A 21,280-nucleotide genomic window follows, 5' to 3' on the forward strand; every position below is an offset into this window, starting at 1 on the left:
CAGTCCCTTGATATGCCAAAGATAAATTTAAACGTAAATCCTTCAGAGAAATGGTAAAAATATAACTTTCTTCATCGTCCTTTTGTAAAATTTCACGTATATATTTAGTTGTCGTGGCATCCTTTGTACCTTCCGGAAGACTTTTCTCGAAAGCAGGAAAGAAAAGGTCTTGCAGGAAAATATTTAGAGAAATTGCTGTTTTGTACCTCAGCTAGTGATAATGTTTTTCTTTTAATTTTCACAAGAAAAAGGATTCACAAATCACAATTCTCAGTTTCACCAATAGTTTTGGTATCTAACTAGAAATCCCTCTTCATATAAGGATGTACATACTATGGGCATTAGGATATAATTAATGCAAATCCTATAATTCTAAAGTCTTGTGATGCCGGTGTTTTGCAGAAATTCCGGGATTAGCTTATATTAATCTCGGGATCCCGAAAAATTCTAAATATCGAATCGAAAAAGTAAAACCTTGTTTATTACAAAACTTGATTGCAATAAAAGCTTTTGGATCTCCATAGAACTTATTTTAATTTTCATTTATTTTAGTCAACGGGAAAATTATTTTACAAACTAATATAGTTAGGAGTTGCCTGATATCTCATCGGGCGCATCCCAGATGGTAGATAGGGAAACCCTGGCATCACACGAGTGGCCTTCCCTGATGAGTTTTGTTCAACACTCGTGTGATGACTCAAAGTTGGCATAGAATCAGGGTGTCATCCACGAACCAAACTGGCTAGGGAGGAGTCCCGAAATAAAACCTTCATCGGTAATGGACAACAATAGGACTAAAACTCCAGGTGGAACCCACACAAGTGGCAATCCACCCGCTTGGGCGGCAGGGGCAGGACCTGTGGCTGTGATCGGTAAGCTGGAGCCTGACCATCAGCTAATGGATGGAGAAATCAAATACTGCAAAAGTCGGCTGATACGTCAGGTTATTGCCTCCGGTCCTGAAGCACGTCCACGCCTTTTCTAGATGATTGGCGCGGACGATTCTTGTAACTAACGGCCTTTGACGGTGACACAAATTAACTTGCGGCATTCCAAAGCCGCTACCGCACTACTAAGTAGAAGGCTTACCCATGTGTACACATTACCCCACATAACAACAGTGCAAGAGCCCTGGTTCTTTAGGGGCCACCTCTGTGGCTTTAGCGCGTTGAAAGGGGTTACGTTATTATATGACAGGAGTTCGAGTAGACCCAGGACCGATCTTATAGTATCATCCCATCTCCCTGTAATGGATCTTGAGCAATTCTGTTGCGAAGACTTGGTAGCGGCTGAGGTGTGCTATAAGGGTAGGCGCGGGCCATCGGTCTCGTGAGATTCTGTGAGCGGCACAATCTGGGCCTTGTTCTCTGTTACGATGCTAATGCCCAGCATGCAATCTGGAGCAGCAGCAAATGCATGGGACGTGGCTCTCGGCTGTTCGATTTTATCGCTTTCTCTTGCCTAAAGGTACACAAAAAGGGCAGCCAGCCTACGTTTTTAATTACTAGAAGGCAGGAGGTGATTGATCTCACCCTATCAAACCCTATTAAAAAACTTGACGTGGCGCCACGAAGACTCCGGAAAGAACAGGGTGTTAAGGCAGCTGTTGAGAACCTCAACACTGCCTTAACTGAATGTCTTGACCTCTCCTCGTCCAACACGACCTTGAGGCGTGAGTCGAGAAAACTTCTAAACCGGCCCCTCAAGGCTAATTTGGGACTGGGAGCGATACGTGATGTTCAGAAAAACTACAAGAAGCTTATTCGGGAATCGAAAAGAGCTTCTTAAGGGAATTCTGCAGCGGTATTAAATATCTGAGTGACACGGCAAAATTGGTTAAGATCCTGAAAAGCGACCCAACTGCAAAGCTGGGGTCACTTAGGAAATCTGATGGCTTGACTTGTTTACAGTAGCACAGAAAACAAACTATATGACATATCACGCTGAAATTTGCCATGTAAGCTTATAACAGTCCTACCAAAAAACAAAAAATTTATTTTTGCCATATGTCATCCGCGGACCGTTTTATTGATAACGTCTCGTTCATATTTGAGCAGAAGCTATATGCAATTAATTGAATACGATAGGAAAACTAAGTTGCTAAAAGCAATAATTATGTACTGTAATAGATTTTAAACAATCAGGCACATCGTCCGAGAGGTTCATGCAACGAAAAATTTGTTTTTAAACACGGCGGCCGCCGTAGCCGAATGGGTTGGTGCGTGACTACCATTCGGAATTCAGAGAGAACGTAGGTTCGAATCTCGGTGGAACACCAAAATGAAGAAAAACATTTTTCTTATAGCGGTCGCCCCTCGGTAGGCAATGGCAAACCTCCGAGTGTATTTCTGCCATGAAAAAGGATGCGTAGGTTCGAATGTCCACGCATGAAACACCAAATGATACAACTTTTTTTAATTGTGGTCCCCAATAATTTTTTTTTAACATCCCCTATCATAAAGTAATTGCTGTTTGAAGAAATCGAAATAATCAATATATCAAACGTTTTCCCTTTTTTAATAAATTCAAATAAGATAAGTACTACCCTTCATCAAAAAATTCCCGGAATATATTCAGATGATTCAAAATATTGTACAAGTTTATTACTTAAAAGTGATATCATCGTCTTCGTGATACTCACTTATTCCAGCGTTTGATCCAACTATCGAAACGTTTCTGAAACTCTATTATAGCCTTCACGGCTCGTCTACGTTTTTTCCATTACTTACTTTCGGCTATTAATACGCGTTCCCCTAGAGGTTTTTTGGCCCGATCAAACAGAAAAAAATAGCAAGGAGCCATATCAGTTGAATTCGATGGCTGTTGGATGGTTAAAAATTCACGAATAATCATGGCACTGTGCGACGGTGCGTTATCATGGTTGAAAATCCACGAGTTTGTTTTCTCACAAATCTTTCCGTTTTTGGCGAATCGCTTCACGCAAACATCTCATAAGGCCCAAATTATAGTCCTTATTAACTTTCTGACCTTCTGGCAAAAATTTCAATGTCAAAACTGACCTCCTTTTTTGCATCTTGCAACAGATTCTGCATCGCCGCCTCATTCGCCCAATTCACGGCGAAGGTTATGAACGAACGAAGGGGCGCACTGCACAAAATAAGAGATTTCTAAATCGGCGTGATTTGAAAAAATAGCGGCAATAACCGCATGTTTTTAAATTCTCGAGGGAAGTTGCGAAGCCATCCATGGCATATCTGAAAAAGAGCAAAAAGAAAACTATAACATGTTGGTTTCGGGAAGCTATAGCCACCTATATACATGTCCTCAACTACTGTATGCACCCTGTATAATTTAAAAATTGTATAAATTTAAGATTTGCTTGTATTGATAAATATCTGCTTTTTAAAATGAGTTTCTAGTTGATTTTAAATGGCTTCATTTCATGATGTGTTTAAATGCTTTCAGTTATTGAAATTTTTCTCATATTAAAAAAGTTATAACCCGAAGGTAGTGACTATAAAAATATCGGAAACTTTAAAATACTAAAACTCTCCTCGTCTCCGCACTCCAGTTATATCCATTCACAAACTTGCGTGTAAGTGTGTTTGAATGTGTATGGCTGCAATATAGGATGGGAACACAGAGGAAGCAATAAAGATTGGACGTTTGTTGATCTCAGACCTGAGATATGCCATTTCATTCAGCTCCGAGAAGACTCGCATACTTAGACCATGCACCGTCACATACATACATACATATATAATATTAATAATATTAGTTTTCGAGCTTAGCGATTATTATTTAAGAGACGATAAAAGACCACGAGCATTTCAAGATAAATTTATGAACTATAATAATTCTGTAAAATAAATTTCCTGCGAACAAGCCATAGTCACACTCAGTTCCTTTGCATACAGAAAATTTTTTTAATGCCGATATTTCGCCAACTAGTCTTTATTAGTGGCAGTCAGTAGATATCGCACCCCATGTCAATATTTTCAAGTATTTTCAAATGTTTGTGAAAAAGGCTGCCAAATATGTGCATGTTTACGGAGGACTGCTTTTAAATTAGGATATTCACTAGCCAGAGATATATCTTAGATATTTCGCAGCTCATTTCCAGAAACATTTGGTGGAACTTTAGAAACGCAACAACTTTTTCAAGTTGTGCTATCTGTTGTTTGCATCGAGTTAAGAATGTGGAACAAATATTTCATCTACAAATGCTATATCAAGTTCGAAAACACATTGCAACTATTGCATCACTCCTCTCATTGAAATATTCCGAATATAAATGTACCCAATGTCAAACACTAACGACTTTGCAGGTACCAACCTGCCGTAGAACGAACGTTTCCTTATTCGAACCAAATGAAATTGTCCAAAGAAGTGCAATTAAAGAGGCAAATTTCAAATTCCTTTTATTAATTTGAATTTTTGTCATAGTTTTTGATTTTGCAACCTTTTGAATGGTTTGGATAAACAGTATATTAGATACTTTAAAAATTAGTTATTTATTAAAATATAGCACTCAAGGAATTTAAAACTGCAATATTTAAAATGAAATCAATCGAATTGTGTTGAGCTGTCGGTTTGGGAAGTCAGAAAAAGAAATTTATTATACCTATGAAGTTAAATATATATACATACATATGTGCATATATGGAACTGTCCGAAAAGTCAATCGAATTCGTATGTGCATATACAGGCGTACATATCTGTGCATAATGAAGTAAACGCATATTCAAGAGGCTATTTTTTTCCGTGACTTCATACTGCAGCATTAGTAGGCAAGTGTGTACCAAATACTATTTGGTATTTCAGTCACAACTTGTCCATCAAAACAATAAAGCCAAACGTTAAAACAACGTCAACGTGTACTATCACTATATCTGTATGTATTCATGAACGTATGTACATACGTATGTATTTTTGTCTATATTTATGTATATACATAGCCACAGAGGTTCACATACATTGCTTAAAACATATTCCACCAATCCATGTATATAAATAAATGTTTACAGTACTTTCTCGATAAACATGACTTCATAATTTTTGTAGATACTCTCTTTAATTACAAGAGAAAGCGATAAGTACATACATTCATAAATACATATGCAGGATTAACAATTAAATAAAGATAATCACAAATTGGAAAAGATCAAAATTCATTGTGGCGTGAAAAAACAGGCCGTTCATAGCCCGAAAGTGCAATAAATTACGAAAAAAATGTATGGAAACCTTTAATGAAGAAGACAATATAGTTCAGCTCACTGAAAAATGCCCTATTGGTCACGGTTATCCAGTTCGTACTATGTGCGTATGTAAATCAGAAATACACATAGTACGTATGTATAACTGCTTCTGAGTGTATACAAAAATTCATATAGTATTAAATCTAAATGGACATCAATGTGGCAAATTAAATAAGTTGGAAGCGAAAGCGAGATGGCAATATGCAATGGAGCCGAAATTGGAACCTTTTTCGTTTGTGAAAGCATACGAGGACTTAAACTACTACAAATTCATTCCCAAATGCAGAAAGAAGCCAAATAATTGTCGTGCGTGACAACCCACACCACTTTGAGTTGCTTGTATATAACCTGAGGGTTGCTACAAAGCGACAAAAGTTGCCGCTTACGTAGCTGCAAGCACAAAACATTAGCAAATGTGTCGCACTGTCGGGCGTGGTATGGCCGACCAAACTGTGACCAGAGCGAGATAGCAATGCTACAAACAATTTTTTGTATATGAATACCCAACGCGTACGCATACATATGCACAAAGGGAGCAAGGAACATGGAGACCACGGCGAGCAGATTGGGGAGCCGGTGTTGCCACACGTTCTTCTGCAGATAAACCAAAACGTACTTATGTATAACAAGCTGGACGATTACCAGCACGCAACTACAGCTGCTCGACCACATATCGATGTATTGCTCATTTCGTATGCGCTCAATGTAGATCCAACCAACGGCAGTCACGTCCCGCCCATTTACGCGCTTGATACAGCACAGCAACATAATGCAAAAACAAACTTCGTGTCGCACTATATCCGAGTAGTAAATAAAAGAGAGGGAGAGAAAACACAGTATGGCGTTCTGTCTCGTTGGCGCAAACAGGCAGGCAAGTGAGTGAAAAGATGAGGAAAAGAAAGGAGATGTGAAAGAGGATACAATAGCACGGACGTGGAACTTCTTCAAATAGGAATGACGAGCAGGGCGTGCAGCTGCTTAAAATGCTACTGGTACAACGTGTACATGACCGAACAGCTAGTCAGGTGCACGACATCGCCCACACATATTCGGATTCCGACTCATGCACAGCTCTGACTTTATACGTCTATCTATTTTCCACAAACCTACATACATACTTACGTACATACAAATAAGCAATCTGAATTCGCATGTGTGTGCACATACACCTACGTAAGCTAAATGCAGAACAACACAATTCCTTTCTCACGTTCAGCAATTCAATACTTGTTCTCACGAAAGCTTTCACGAAAGCATGCATACATACTAAAATACTAAAACGGTTGAGACTTCCTTCTCTTTTTCACGAAATACTGGCAACCCCATATGATAGGGCACGAATAGAGCAGCAACAAACTAACGGTGATAAAAGACCCCAACAGAAGCCCAAGTAAACATTGAGCTTAACAGTTGTTGCTGATATTGATGTTGACACTGGCGCTGCTGCCACTTTCTTATTCTTACTAAAGCCACTGTGGCTCTTCTATTCAATAAAACATGTATATTTTGTGTGTACTTGTATGAAAGACCGAACCCATTACAATTCATTCTTAACATAAATAAATATTTTACACAAAAGTCATGAGCGTATGCAAAGAAAAAATAAAGAAAAAAATTAAAGCAAAAGACAATGGCCATTACCCAGAAGGAAAAATATTCGAAGGCACAAGCATTTATATCTATGTGTGTATGAGGCATGCCCTTGTCGATTTGAGGGGACAAAAACCTCTATTTCAACCCCCGAATTGTTACGCTCTGCCATCGCGTACACCGCTATCACTGACTCTTCTGTTCTCTTCGATCCGAACTGCGCGCTCTGTGCTCTGCTTCGCACCATATCACTGCCATTATGCCTTCCTGCGTCGCGTTACACATCTAAGTACATATGTATGTATGTATCTACATAGTTTGCCTAACCTCCTTAGGCATGGCCAGATTTTCGTGCCTTTTGGTTTTATTTTGAACGTGAATGTGTCGCTGAATTATTCTGCACGTACTCGTCGCCAACTTCGGACGCACTGTGTGTATAGTCGCCAAGTCGTACTGCGTACGTTTTATTCTCGTGCACTTCCTTTTGTCGTTTTCGGTATCGAACCAACGCGCATACTAACGAAACTGTGCCATTCCGCACCACTTTCTTTTGCAACGGTATCAATGGTGCGCCCATAAACAGATTTTCAACACAGAATGAATTGATTGAGTGGTTGTTTGGCAGTGACGGGTGGTAGTAGACAACCAACCCTGGCAACAGAGTGTTAGCCGCCAACTACGTGCAATCGTTGGCCACAATTGTTAGCCAAATCACATTCGCTGCTGAACGCTCACGCGTGAGCATCCCTGCACCTGCCTCACCGAACGCACTGGACTCTGCGATACCACCACAATAGAAAGCAGCTATCATTATTGACAAGGCACACACCGCAACGTGTTGCCATTAAGTACGCGCGAAACGTACAACGTATTGCGACGTGCACTTCAAGTAGCCCGTTCGGCACGCGGTCAATAAAAGCTCAAATTCATCTGAACGCACGTCGCGTACGGTCCGTACTCGGACGCAGAGGATTCAATTGGAATTACTAATCTGAATTTGCCGAATTCGGCAGACACAAAATCACAAAATCGCAAGTGCCAACCGGAAGGCCACAAATAACGCCAAACGCTAACCCCTTACTCGTTTCCTCATTGCAACAAAGCGCCTCCCTTGCTCTTCCTTCGAAAAAAGTTTTTCAGTGAAAATTGAAAACACAGCCACTTTTGAAAATCGATTCAGTGTATGAATAGTGCCAGTGTTTATGTGAAAGTGAAAAAAACGCAAAAATAGGATGATAAAAGAATAGATAAGATAATGTAAATGATACCTTGGTGCTAAATACCTTAAAACATATATGTGTGTGTGTACATAGTGCATAGCAGGATAAAGCAAAATAAACTCGAAATTTGTTAATGAAAAAAAGTTGTTGTGCTGCGAAATAAAATTTATGAAAAAATAAAAAATTATAAAATCATCATAATATGAGCTCATACTGACAAGCTTATAAGTGCACAGTGACTCCGGATGACATAATTAGAAACGAAGAATCATGAATACATGTTAAACAGTTCATCTATAAGCCAAAGGGATATTTCTAATCCTTTCGGTCGACCAAACAAAATAAAACTTTAAGACAAGTAATCAATCGATATGTTACCCTATCAAGCTGTTGCCATGGATTATGCTGGCTACCAGCGGCAGCCTACGCCCGGTCATCCCGGGAATCACATGCCAACTATGGGCTCGCTGGGTATGCCTGGTGTGGGGGCCGGACCCTTTACTCACTCATGGCTAATGCCAACGCAAGACCTTTGCGCTATGCCATATGGCAAAATGTCTAATCAACATCAAAACGGGCCGGGAATGCACGGCTCTCAGCAACCCATCGAACCAGGGTTAGTAGATTAAGTTATATTAAAAGTTTAGTTAAAATTTAAACAATTGAAAATTCAAAAAGATTTCACTTGAAATTACAACAGCCAGACACATCTGCACGCATATACATACACATTGGGTTAATTCCGGGTAATCGGCTGGGAAATTAGTACGTTAAAATTATTAGAAAGAAATTATAAAAGGATTTTGACATACACAGATATGTTAACCAGCTTAAGCTGCTTTCGCGCTTGATTGGGTTTAATCGAAAAGTGTTAACATAACCGGAGCATCAATAGTGCATATGTGCGCATATATGTTGACTCAGATTTTCCAAACAAAAGGGTGAGTTTTCTTGTGCGAACCTTACAGCGATTAAGTATAAGAAAATTCACTTTAAAGCAAGATTGGCAAAACCAAATTAACCCTGCATCGCGAAACTTGAAAGAAATGGATCACAAAATCCCACTTCCCAAATTCATTTGAGTTGGCTTTGAACATTGAAAAATAAGTCAATCATTAACCCAACCTGGCGAAAACACAGAAGCAGGAAACATTCATAAGTTTGAGGCATCTCTTTGGAAAATTTTCATCGGCAAAGTGAATATCCGTGAAGAGCGAAGTGGCTTACAAACAACTTGTTTTAGATAACCCAACCCATTTTTCATTTTCAAAGTGATAGAGAACCAAATTTTAAAAGCTGTATATTATGAGAGTCTTGTGCAAAATTTCTAATTTCATATTTCAAATTTTTATAGCCTTGTATGCTAGAACTGCCAAATGGTGATTTCTTTGTATGACGAACAGAAGCTAAGAATCACATACAAACAATTTCGATCGAATTTCGTGAGCCAAAAAGACTTAAACAGACAGAAGACTTGCAGTAATTTGTACAGAACTTACTAAAAGGTTCGTCATTGCCTCCCGACGGCTCGCATAAATTCCGAAAATTCCATAATTCTGTTGTAAGTTTAATAAGGGCGAGTTTCTCCTTCAAATTATGTTGTGCCGTTTCATTTTATCAAACAAATGGACGGTCATATGAGTTTTTGCTACATCCGAAAGCCAAATTGCTTTTTAATGGTCAACTTTTCTATAACGAATAGATAGAATCAACGGCTATTGGTACAAATGTGGGGCTGGCGTTTTTGATGTCCACAGTGGGAGACGAACCGAATACTTGCTGCATTTACAAGATGCTAAAACATCTGGCAACTGCTTTGCAAACTGTTAGTTAAATTTGAATACCACCGGCGTGGTGGTGACTGGTATTAATAAATCTTGCAAAACTTCATAAAAGCATACATACAAATATGTATGTATAATACTTATCTTAACGGTACTGAATGGATCTGATTTCGAAGTTCCGAATGATGATACTCGAAAAGGGCAAAGAACTATGCAAATTTCGTCGAATTCAAAATTACAGCAGTTGAATCTGGAGAACCGTTTGTGGAAACCATTAACACTTTTGAAAGGCCCTTTATGAATTATAAAGGCATGCGAAATACGTGAGTACAAAACACTAATGCGTCCATCTTTAGTGATCAGACATACACGAAAAAGTAAGTTTTGCAGCGTTGATGAAAACAGTAACACTGCAAACTTTTCGCAAAAAAAATTACACGCTAATATAAATTAATTCTGACATATTCAGCTGTTTATTTAATATTTACTAAAAAATTTGTTGTTACTCCTTATGTTAATATTTCAAAACTGGTTAGAAAAGGATTCAAATTTAAGGGATAAGATGAATAGTTATTCGTATCGATCCGAAAACAAATACAATACCATCAGCTGTCCAAAAAAAGTTACCTTAGTACTTATTGCTATTTTATTCCGACATTCTTTTAAGCAGACTGTCAGAATACTCTATCTGATCTAAGTACTCGCCACCGTCGTCAAAACGATTTAATGTGTGTACAGAAATACTAAGCTTTTTTTTAGTACTTCGAAAAAATTTTTTGTACTTCGAAACATTTAGTTTTCAGAATAATTATTTCCTGTTGATGTCATTTAAACCTACATTTATTTGGTGTCCATAAGATATACATATATGTACATAAATTTTGCATATGCAAAATTCGTCCGTTTAATTTAGTCTCTTCAGATGTCTATTGCAACGAGTCGTTTTTTTTTTGTCTGCGGCATTTAACATGCGGCCATGTCATTGGTGGCCAATAATTGAGGCATTTATTTTCTTCGTATTCTCAGTATGTGGTTGAAAATTGAAACGTACACGAATTGACAAATTTTGATTTTTATTGCCAAATATTTTTACACTTAAGCTTCATTAAAAAATTCGAAAAGAGACCAACGAATTTCTTTTTATTATTCAGAAAATTGGGGCCCAATGCATCGCAAGATAATTGATAACTGCCCTTGCCTTGGTATAGTTTTTAACTTACGATGCGGTGAGACCACAATAAAAATTCCGAACGTACGTTAAGACTAACCCTACATAATACCCCTTCCTTCACTTCCCTTAATTGAATTTTTGTTTAAATATTGATGTCGCGAAACAGTGACTTTCCATGCCCTTCTCTTGAATGCAACTACAGCAAAAAGTTATTTGAGAAGACGCTCATTCGCTTACAGTGCAATCCCATTAAAAAAGATTACCCCGATCACTTTTTTAACACGATAGATACGCTTCTTGAAGCAATTGGTAAATTAGAGGATATGATCCACAACTTTAAAAAATCGTGTTAAACGCAGTAACTCCAATTATAATATTTTCACATCTATATAATCATAATATACATATATAAAACAAACACACTTACTTTTTTTATTGTACAAAAAACATAAAAATGTGTGTAAAGTTACAATTTAATCTACAAATGCACACAACAAATAAACATTTAATTAAATTAGGAATAATGACTGTCCCTGCGATCTCATTTCGTAAAAAGCTCGTTCAACACTTCCTCCAATACAAAATTTATGAAGGAACAAATCGCCTTTTAGTTTAAATACATGAAAAAGTTGTACAATAAAAATTTATTTAAAAAAATGTATAAACCGAAAGTGATATACATAAATAGTCTACGATTTTTAGCTTTAGAAAAATGTAGTATCATTTTTGTTTAATTTAGCGAAATTTTTGTTCAATCGTTCTAATTATATCCATTACTAAACCGGCTCGTTCAAGTTACATTGTTGGAATGAAATGCATAAACATGTACATATATATATGCGTATTCTTATGTGCGCTCGTGTATGTATCTCTGTTAACACGTGCTGATCGCCTCACAACTTAAAATACGAAATTAAAAAACGAATTCTCTTTTGGCAATTGGCCCGTGGCAAACACATGGATAAAAGAGGTTTCATTTGAATTTACCCAGTGGTTCGCTGCCTTAATTCGTTTAATTGCTCAAAAAGATTTTCATACATACATACCTTACCTAGATACAAATCTCTGAATCCAGCTTTGAAATACAACGCCTGGTAAGTTTGCGTTATGACAAGTTTTTGAAGGCAAAACCAAAAACAAAAAGGCTTAATTTTTTAACGAACCCATAATAAATCAGCATATCATCTAGAGGAAAGATGCTAACCGTAAATTTAATGTTGTTGTTTTACATGCCGACAGCCGACAGACGACATACTACAAGCACAAACTACCTACAGATATAAGAAATGTTAAGAAGCAGATGAGCATCGCCGTTAAATGTAAGTATGACTTGTTGATGACCGTTGCGAGATACAAGTACATATTTACTTGTGCACATTCACATGTGTTCGCAGACGTATGCATACATATGTACGTACATGAATGCATTACCATTGTGCCACAACTCTTAACCAAAGAAGCCGACCCCAAGTATAGCCGAATTTTGCCGCATAACTCAAAGAGAAAAATGGATGCGATATAATACCTGAAAGCCTAAGTTTAAGATGCTCTACACTAGTCGTTCATAAATATTAGCCTAAGTATGAATGTACATTTATAAGCTCACATACATATATAGTAAGCATGTGAATATACAATATGTGAGAGGAGCCTCTCAGTTTGGCATCTTTAGTTAAGCCGATGCTCTTATGAATGGGAAGGTCACAATGTTAGTCTCGATCGCAGAATCCGAACGCAGAAGCAGAATGTTGCTTAAATGTATTCAACAGTATAGTTTTTCAGCGGATTAATTGTTGACGAAGATCCGTCATATAATATATTCATGTAAGGCTATGTATATATGTATGTATGCATGTAACTCACTAAAAGAACAGGACCAATTTTTCTTCCATTGTTGCAATTGACGCATAGGCCACACAATTGGTGGGAAAAGACTTCATCACTTTGTCAAGCGTGAACATATTTACAACTAATGAGTGCGTACATACAGACATACTCCTATGTGCATACCTAAGCGTGGCATGTATGCTTGTACACATGTTCGAATCGCTGCATATCCACAACAATGCACCTCGCTAACAGAACAAATTGCCGGCAATTATTTATACTTTTCGTTGTAAAGCGTGGACTATACTATAATTTTCAACTTGTTTTCACACCTGAATGCGTTGCTTTTTCCATTCAGTCGTACTGCCATTAGGAAAACCTACTTATGAACCTGAAACTGCAAAGATTCATACGAGTGTATTATGTACAATATATTTACGAGATCCAATGTTGTGTTTTATGTATGTATCTACATATGCGTTCACATACATGGTACATGGTAAATGTGTTTTTTTTTTTTTTTTTTTTTTTTTTTTTTTTTTTTTTGTTATGGAGGTGGCACAAAGCATTGAAAGCCGAAAAGTGTGAGACTTGCCTTTCGGCTCACCCACTAAAAACCCACCCCAGCTCCGTTTCCCTCCCGCGGGACAACCGTTAAGTAGTACTTCACGGAAGGGGGAGCGGCCTATTGCCTCTTCATGAAGATCTGCGCTGTTGTTCAGCGCTACGCAGTTTGGAGATTACTATTTTTGCCATATTACATACAGCGGACCAATATTCTTCGGACTCTATCATAATATCGACTAGGTTATCAGCCGTAATTGGCTTCCCCACCCTAGTGCTTAGTTCCCCCCTTTCTAACGCAAATCGCGGACAGACAAACAAAACATGTTCTGCGTCTTCTGCAGTTGGTGCACAATGAGAACAGTACGGGTCGTCCTCGTGCTTAAACCTGTATAAGTAGGATTTGAAGCACCCATGTCCTGTCAGTATTTGGGTCAGGTAGTAGTCTAACTGTCCATGTTCACGGTTAATCCATTTGGAAATAATGGGAATCAAACGGTACGTCCAGCGTCCGTTGGGAGACGAGCTCCATTTTTCCTGCCATAAACGCTGGCTGCGCTCCCTTGCTATCCTGCGTATTGTCTGTCGTTCTGAAGTAGCTTTGTTTTGGTAAACTTCAGCGTACTCTTTTGCCATTAAATTTATTGGGAGTAGACCTGCTATAACCATAATGGCGTCTTCCGATACCGTGCGAAACGCGCAGCACACTCTGAGGGCACTCAATCGGTACACCGATTTCATACACTTCACATACGAGCTGTAATTTGTGGCTTCCGCCCATGCCGGAGCTGCGTACAGCAAAATCGATGAGACCACAGTATTAAGCAGTCTCCTGCTGTTTTGCCTAGGGCCTCTAATATTCATCATTAGTCGTGTTAGCGCAGTTACTGCTTCTGCCGCCCTGCTGCTCGCGTACACCAAGTGCTCTTTGAAATTGAGCCTGCGGTCAATTATTACGCCCAGGTGCATGGTAAATGTGTATATATGTACATATGTATATTTAATATAATTTAATATATTAATTACCCAATTTTTTCACAGAATTTTAGACTCATATATGATTTCCTCAGGGATTCTTTCAGCATTAGAAATAGTTATATAATTTTTTGTTTTGCTTGCTCAACTTTTGTACCAAAACGAGGTGCGTGTCTACCATTCGGCACCAAATTATAGAAACAATGGAGGTCGCCCCTCGGTAGACAATGACAAACCTAGGAGTGTAATTCCATTCAAACAACAAATTCCATTCCACATTCAAAGGATGTGTTCTTCTTCTTCATTACAGGATTAAATCCTGTTCATCAACAATTTTTTACAAGAAACACAATTTTTTGGTTATAAATAAAAAATTATTAAATAAATATCAATTATCGATGGAGCTGGATGTCCAACATTGATTCCAGCGTTGGAAGAGAGTTCGGGTGGCCTCGTAGTCCTCGGTTTTCCCATCATTGCAGATTTAGCCAACCTATTGTCAGGAATGTGTAGCACGTGATTTTTCCACTCCTTTCTTCGTGTTCGGTTCCACCTGACAATGTCTTGCGTGTCACATTTCCCTCTAATCTCTTCGTTTCGCATACGCTATCTGCGAGTATGTCCCGTGATTGATCGCAATGTTGCCATCTCAACCTTGGTCATTGTTTGTTGTGTTGCAGTTGTATCTGTTGGAGTACTGGATGAACGCATATTTTATAAATTCGGACTTTGACATTTAACTTTAGATGCTTAGGTCGTCATATTACATCGCGTAAGCATACAGAAATTCGTGCTGCTTTTTCATTTTATTTGGCTGTTAATTCTTTCGATGATGTAATTATGGTACACAGATAGCAGAATTCCATAATCTGCACTGCACTCTTTCTATATACTTCTAGTCTACACCTGAGCGGTTGTTTAGATATTGTCATGCTCTTCGTCTTAGCTACCAAAATCTGCATGTTAAATGCAGAAGCAGCTTTCTCGAAGTATACATCACACTCTGACGGTCGTCTTCGTTGTCCGACATTATAACTGCGTTATCGGCTTCTAGCGATACTTCTAACGGGATTCTCCAAGTTATATCCGAAGCACTATCTTGAGGTAGTTGCTATGAAAGTATTTTTACACTTTCATTTCTGTGTGAGACTTGCTTCTGTGCTGTCCAAAAAATGTTAGTGTGAGTTGCAAATAGTTTGCTTTATAAAAAATGTTTTATTTAAGGTTTGGGGAAAAAAACTGCAAAGTACTAAGAATAAAAAAACAAATTAGATAAGAATGAGTAAAACTTAAGCATTTCGCTTTGTTTTTAATTTCTATTAGTAGGTCGAGGAAAACACTGCCGTGAAGAAGAACCTCAAATCTTAAATCTTCAAAAACAAGGTAAAAGGTGTTCCGATCAAATGATAACTAATGCCCCGTCGTATAAAGATACACCCGAAAACCGTGGTCGCAAGCGCAAAACCACTAGAGAAGACGATCGACATGCTCTCCGAGTCTCCAAAAAGGAACCTACAGCGTCATCTTCAGAAATAAAAAAAACGTTTAGATGCAACATATGTAAGTGACGTAACATGTTAATTTAAATCACGTAACAGTTCGTAGATGCTTGATGGAGCACAAATGGAACTTTTGTTGGCAAAACGCACATTGCGGCACACTTCAAATTAACCAAAGAAAACTGGAGAAATATTTTGTGGATGGATGAAACAAGGGTGGTTCTAGTTGGAGGAACTAGGCAGTATCTCCGTCGTCCGGGAATATAATCCGCTGTCTGCTGAGTGTAATCCCTAATACACGGTCAAGATAGTCAATCATGGCGGTCCAAAAGTGATAGTATGGGAAAGTTTTTCTTATAGTGGCGTTGAACCGATCCATTTCGCAAAAGGAAAAATGGATCAGCAGGTGTTTGTGGGAGTTTTAGAAAATGCCATTGATGAGTGGTTGGTGGAAGTGGGAAATCTATGGGCGGATATAAATAATAAAGGTGCAAGTCCCACCGAAAGGTATCGTGATCTCATCGATTCCATGCCACGCAGATACGTAGCAATAATAAAAATCATGGTTATTCAACTAAACGTTAGGAAGATTAACGCAAATAACTAAAAAATTTGAATTAGTATTCAAATATTTGTTTTCCTTATTTTTCTTGATATTAATTAAAAAGTGGAAATGTATGGAAGACGGTATGAAATGAACAATTTGTGGTAAAAAATTACTAAATACAACTTTTTTTTCAATAAATTCTTTTCAACTTTTTGTTTTATGTTAAGGTCACTCCTAATTTAAACACAACTGCATACATATTTATTACGTAGTAATAGTTTTTAATACTGGTTTGTAATCGCATAATCCGAAAATATAATATCTTGGAGGAGAAGAAGGAAGTTGAAACGTCAGGAAAAACTTGAAACGGAATCAAGCTTCTTGCAAAAAAAACAGAACCAGATGGAGGTGTTTTACTGAGGCCCTATGCTCCAGTGAGAGAAACAGGAACCGACGAAGACGATGCATCATAAAATTCGATAATAAGTAGTTTGGGATCAATATTTAGTTTTTCTTTTCTGGGACACCAAAATTTTCCTGTTCTCTATACAAAAAATGATTGTGACCGTTATCCAGCTGACTTTAATTAAGCTATGTGAAAACTTTATTATGAATGTTAAAAAGAATGGAAGTAAATAGATATTTTTTTTATATTCAATGTATAGTTCGTGAAAAGGTTGAATATTTCTTATTATTTCCCCATATGAAAAATGCAACATTTTCGCAGCGTGTAGGCAACTTTTCCGTAGTGTTGCCTTAGAATGAGTAAAATTTTCTTCGAGAAAAGAAAGCAATGTAATTTACGTACCTTCTTTCACTTAAAACCATATTACATTTTTCAAAATTATTTAAAAAAAATTATTTTAATTTTATACATCTCGCACTACGTACAAATTAAGTACATGACGTCAAATATACACGAAAGTGGCTTTTGAACGTGGCATCATTTCATGAATTGTTGAAACGACTTATTAGATGTTTATTTCATACACAAAGCTGGGAGCAAAAAAAATTGTTTAAGCAAGCGGTTAAGCCGTAGAGAACGAGCTTCCACTACCAGCAGTCGCTCAGTTATCCAATGTTACTATTATCGTTCAGATGCACATCCAAATATATATCACTACTGAAAAGGTAATTCTTTCCAATAATCGCTGGTTAACTCTTCCGAAGATGAACTAGGAAATAAGGTTGACGACAAGTTAACTTCTTATAAATGCCTTAGAAATGAGACTCATTAAACCCTAAAGATCTGCCGCAAATTGCTATTCCCTTTACACTCAAGAGAGAGTACGCTGTATTTTATATATTAAGTAATTTATTTTATTATAATACCTATTTATACTTATATTAAACATTTTTTTAATAATTAATCTATTTTAAACATTTTTGTACAAAATTTTAAATTTTTTATTTGCAGAATACTCGAGCTTCGAAAGGAAAAATCTCGTGACGCGGCGAGATCACGTCGTGGCAAGGAAAACTATGAGTTCTACGAGTTGGCGAAAATGCTTCCTCTACCTGCGGCTATAACAAGCCAGTTGGATAAGGCTTCCATTATAAGACTGACAATAAGTTATCTAAAACTAAGAGATTTCTCGGGACAAGGCGATCCACCATGGACTCGTGAGCAGTCGAGTAGTAGCAAGTTAAAAAGTAAGTTCGCATTATTCATACTTGTTATTATTGAATAATCGTGAAAGCTCGTACTTCAAAAACAACCTAACTGGCATTACGTTACTTACAGATACTTAAGCATTTTTAAATTAAGCCTAAGCCCAGTGATAACGAAAAGCTCTGTCCTATTCTATTACCAAGCGCGTTTCGTATATTCTATTACATGTATGTACATATGTATGTGCACAGGTATTGACATGTATGTACATATGTGCCTTAATGTTTCGCATTGAGAATGAATGAAGAAATCACTTGAGGTCATAACATTTGTAAAGGGAATTAACCGGGCAGAAGCGCAAAAAGGTATCAATGGTGGTTTTCAGCAGATTTCAGATTTCAAAGTATGGGTATTCCAATTAATATCCATACATGTACATATTTATGTGAGTGATATATAGTGATGGGAATTATGAGTGAATAAACAATATTTTGGCCCCCGCTTTACATACATATGTAATGTCTGTATATTTTCATTGTACGACCACGTAACGACCTTATTTATAACATATACTAAAAGGGCGATTGCAAACAAAAAGGTAAGCTTTCGCTATATGGCGATTTCATTGATAGTTTCATTTCGCACCCTCACTAGCAGTAGAAACAGAAAATTAAACGGTCTTTGGAAGTTTAGTTGTACGCACAAGCACTCATCCTGTGAACTCCAGAGTGGAAAAGGCATTATATTGTATGAATATAAGCCTCGAATTAAAAAAATGATATGAATAAAGGTTGCGTTACCCTTCGAATTTTAAAACAAAATGTTTTGAAAATTTGTCTACTCTGCCATTTCCAATTTTGCATTTATTATAAGAAAAATACACCCAACTCTTTTTAATATACATATGTATTTAATATATAATTGGCGCGTACACTATCGTCCTACTTGTGGCGTGCACCTTGATGTTGTTCCACAAATGGAGGAACCAGTTTCAAACCAACTCCAAGCGGCAGATATTTTTTATGAGGAGCTTTTTTATGGCAGAAATACATCCGGAGGTTCGCTATTGCCTGCCGAGGGACGACCGCTATTAGAAACACTTTTTTTCATTTTGTTCTTTCAACGAGATTTGAACCTACGTTCACTCTGAAATCCGAATGGTAGTCATGCACCAACCCATACGGCTACGGCGGCCGCTAACTCTCTTTTGACACGGTCTTTTTTAAACAATTTTGAAATAGCACGGTTCTTTAATAAACAATTTTACACGAAATTTTCGTTCTTGCGCAAATCTCAAATCAAACTAATACCTAACTCCTAAAGGATGTCTTATTAAGTAAACATTTTTCGTGTAAAAGCAATAAGTACATTTTAGAACTAAGCAAATCTAAGCTGGATAACAATTATTTTATACAAGGTGGCGCAAAAATAAACATCCAATTTGGTTTTTGAATCATTTCTTTACTGAATAAAAAAACTAATTTTGAGTGAGGGAAATCTTTATTTGACCTTTATGCGTTCCATTCCTTGTATGTTTGCTGATGATAGCATTTTTGGTCGAGTCCGTAATGAATAGTTCAAAAATTAATTTTTTGTCCTCCTTCTGCGTCGCATGTCTTTTTCACACTGCACTTCTAAAGAACGAATCTACCATGTAAAAATAGAGTGGGTATATGTGCATTGCCACTAATAACTTTAGGGAATACACCAGGTTCTCCTTGTGCTTAGTTATTTCTTTAGCTAAGAAAAAACACTTCATCATGCTGAGTAAGAGCTTCTCATCAAAGCCTTTAAAAAAGCTAGTTATATTACAAAGAGACTTGTCTTGCTTCCATAATGTCCATTTATTATATGTTATTTTTTAATACTCCACTGTATGCTTCGAATGATTCTACCCACGTTTGCCTATTGGCGCGTACATGCTTTGTTGCTTATTTGACCGAGCTCCTCCTCCAATTCATGTTTCATACCCAAGATGTACATTTTGAGTGCGAAATATTCAACAATTCATAGTAAACTACCATTCAAATATATCGGGTTTATCCAACAGATCCTAAACGGTGCTTTTAAAGTTGAAAAGCATTTACATAAGGTTTGAGGGGTCCGAGGGAGCCAAGTCTGAAGAATAGGGGAATGTGAAACGAGTTGGAACCCTATTTCCATGAATTTTGCGACCACAACTGCTGAGATATGAGCTGGTGCGTTGCCGTGATGGAAAAGGAAAATCACGGACTTTTCGATTCAAATAGACCGATCTGACTGAAACTTGGTGTGTGACTCACTTTCTCTCTGACTTTGCACGGACTTTTCAAACGAGCCTCGTATAGCTCATTAAATATGCGGATGTTTTTCGATATTTTTCTCTTTTCGTTGGCACGAAAGTAATAAGTTTTTTAAGCATTTAATATGATTAAGTGGCTTGTCGCTCCCACTGGAAGGTCATTTATATATAGTAATTTTCATTCAATTTCATTAGTTAAAAATTAAATTTACTTCAATGTTCTTTCGCAGGTGCAGCCATTCGACGCAGTCCTGCCGTTGATTTATTCGAACAACATCAAGGCACGCACATCCTGCAGGTCAGTATCAAGAAATTATGAAGGTTCTTTGTTCAATGGAGTTAAGGCCAATACTCAGTATCTATGATGATCTAAGAAACTATTCTTTACATATTTACATATGTATCAAATTAGCTTGATATAGGTATATGTAAAGTAGTGGTTTTAAGAGAATGAAATCTATTAAAATCGTTATACGAAAAAAGTGTACCTATTTTCTGCATTCTATATTATATATACTTATATATGTGTGTGTATGTATATTTTTCGATTTTAGTCCCTCGATGGATTTGCATTAGCCGTTGCTGCAGATGGTCGATTTCTATACATATCGGAAACGGTATCTATTTACTTGGGTCTGTCCCAGGTAGAAATGACAGGAAGTAGCATATTCGACTATGTTCATCAGGGCGACCATGCAGAAATTGCCGACCAATTAGGCTTAAGCTTGACCAACGGCGGTATTGCAGGTGGTGGCAACGGCAACGGTACTACTGGCCTGGCGTCTCCCACTTCAGGCGCATCCGACGACGGCGTTGGCACTCACGGCACAAATAACCCCGACGGTGAGTTCGACAAGAGACTTGTGTATGCATGCATATGTAATTAATATTTTTTCCTATGGGGACTATACACTCAGAGATGTTAATATGATACAATATATTCAAAACATATTTGAAAGCTCATCCTGCATCCACATAAATACTATTCGGG

The 21,280-nt window shown here is 37.5% G+C and overlaps 1 protein-coding gene across 3 annotated transcripts in view; it reads left to right on the forward strand.

The window, feature by feature from the left end:
• The window catches only part of LOC129242443 (protein trachealess), a 63,139-nt gene that overhangs the window by 34,743 nt on the left and 7,116 nt on the right, over positions 1 to 21,280 (forward strand). For 2 of the 3 annotated variants that reach the window (XM_054879075.1, XM_054879076.1), the window contains exons 4-6: positions 17,814 to 18,049; positions 20,520 to 20,587; positions 20,844 to 21,132. In XM_054879075.1, coding sequence (XP_054735050.1) covers positions 17,814 to 18,049; positions 20,520 to 20,587; positions 20,844 to 21,132 — 593 coding nt within the window. Of the gene's footprint in view, positions 1 to 7,398; positions 8,646 to 17,813; positions 18,050 to 20,519; positions 20,588 to 20,843; positions 21,133 to 21,280 lie in introns of those variants that run through there. The other variant, XM_054879074.1, reaches the window with a different exon arrangement.

The sequence above is a fragment of the Anastrepha obliqua genome, chromosome 3, assembly GCF_027943255.1.
Source record: "Anastrepha obliqua isolate idAnaObli1 chromosome 3, idAnaObli1_1.0, whole genome shotgun sequence".
Lineage (NCBI taxonomy): Eukaryota > Metazoa > Arthropoda > Insecta > Diptera > Tephritidae > Anastrepha > Anastrepha obliqua.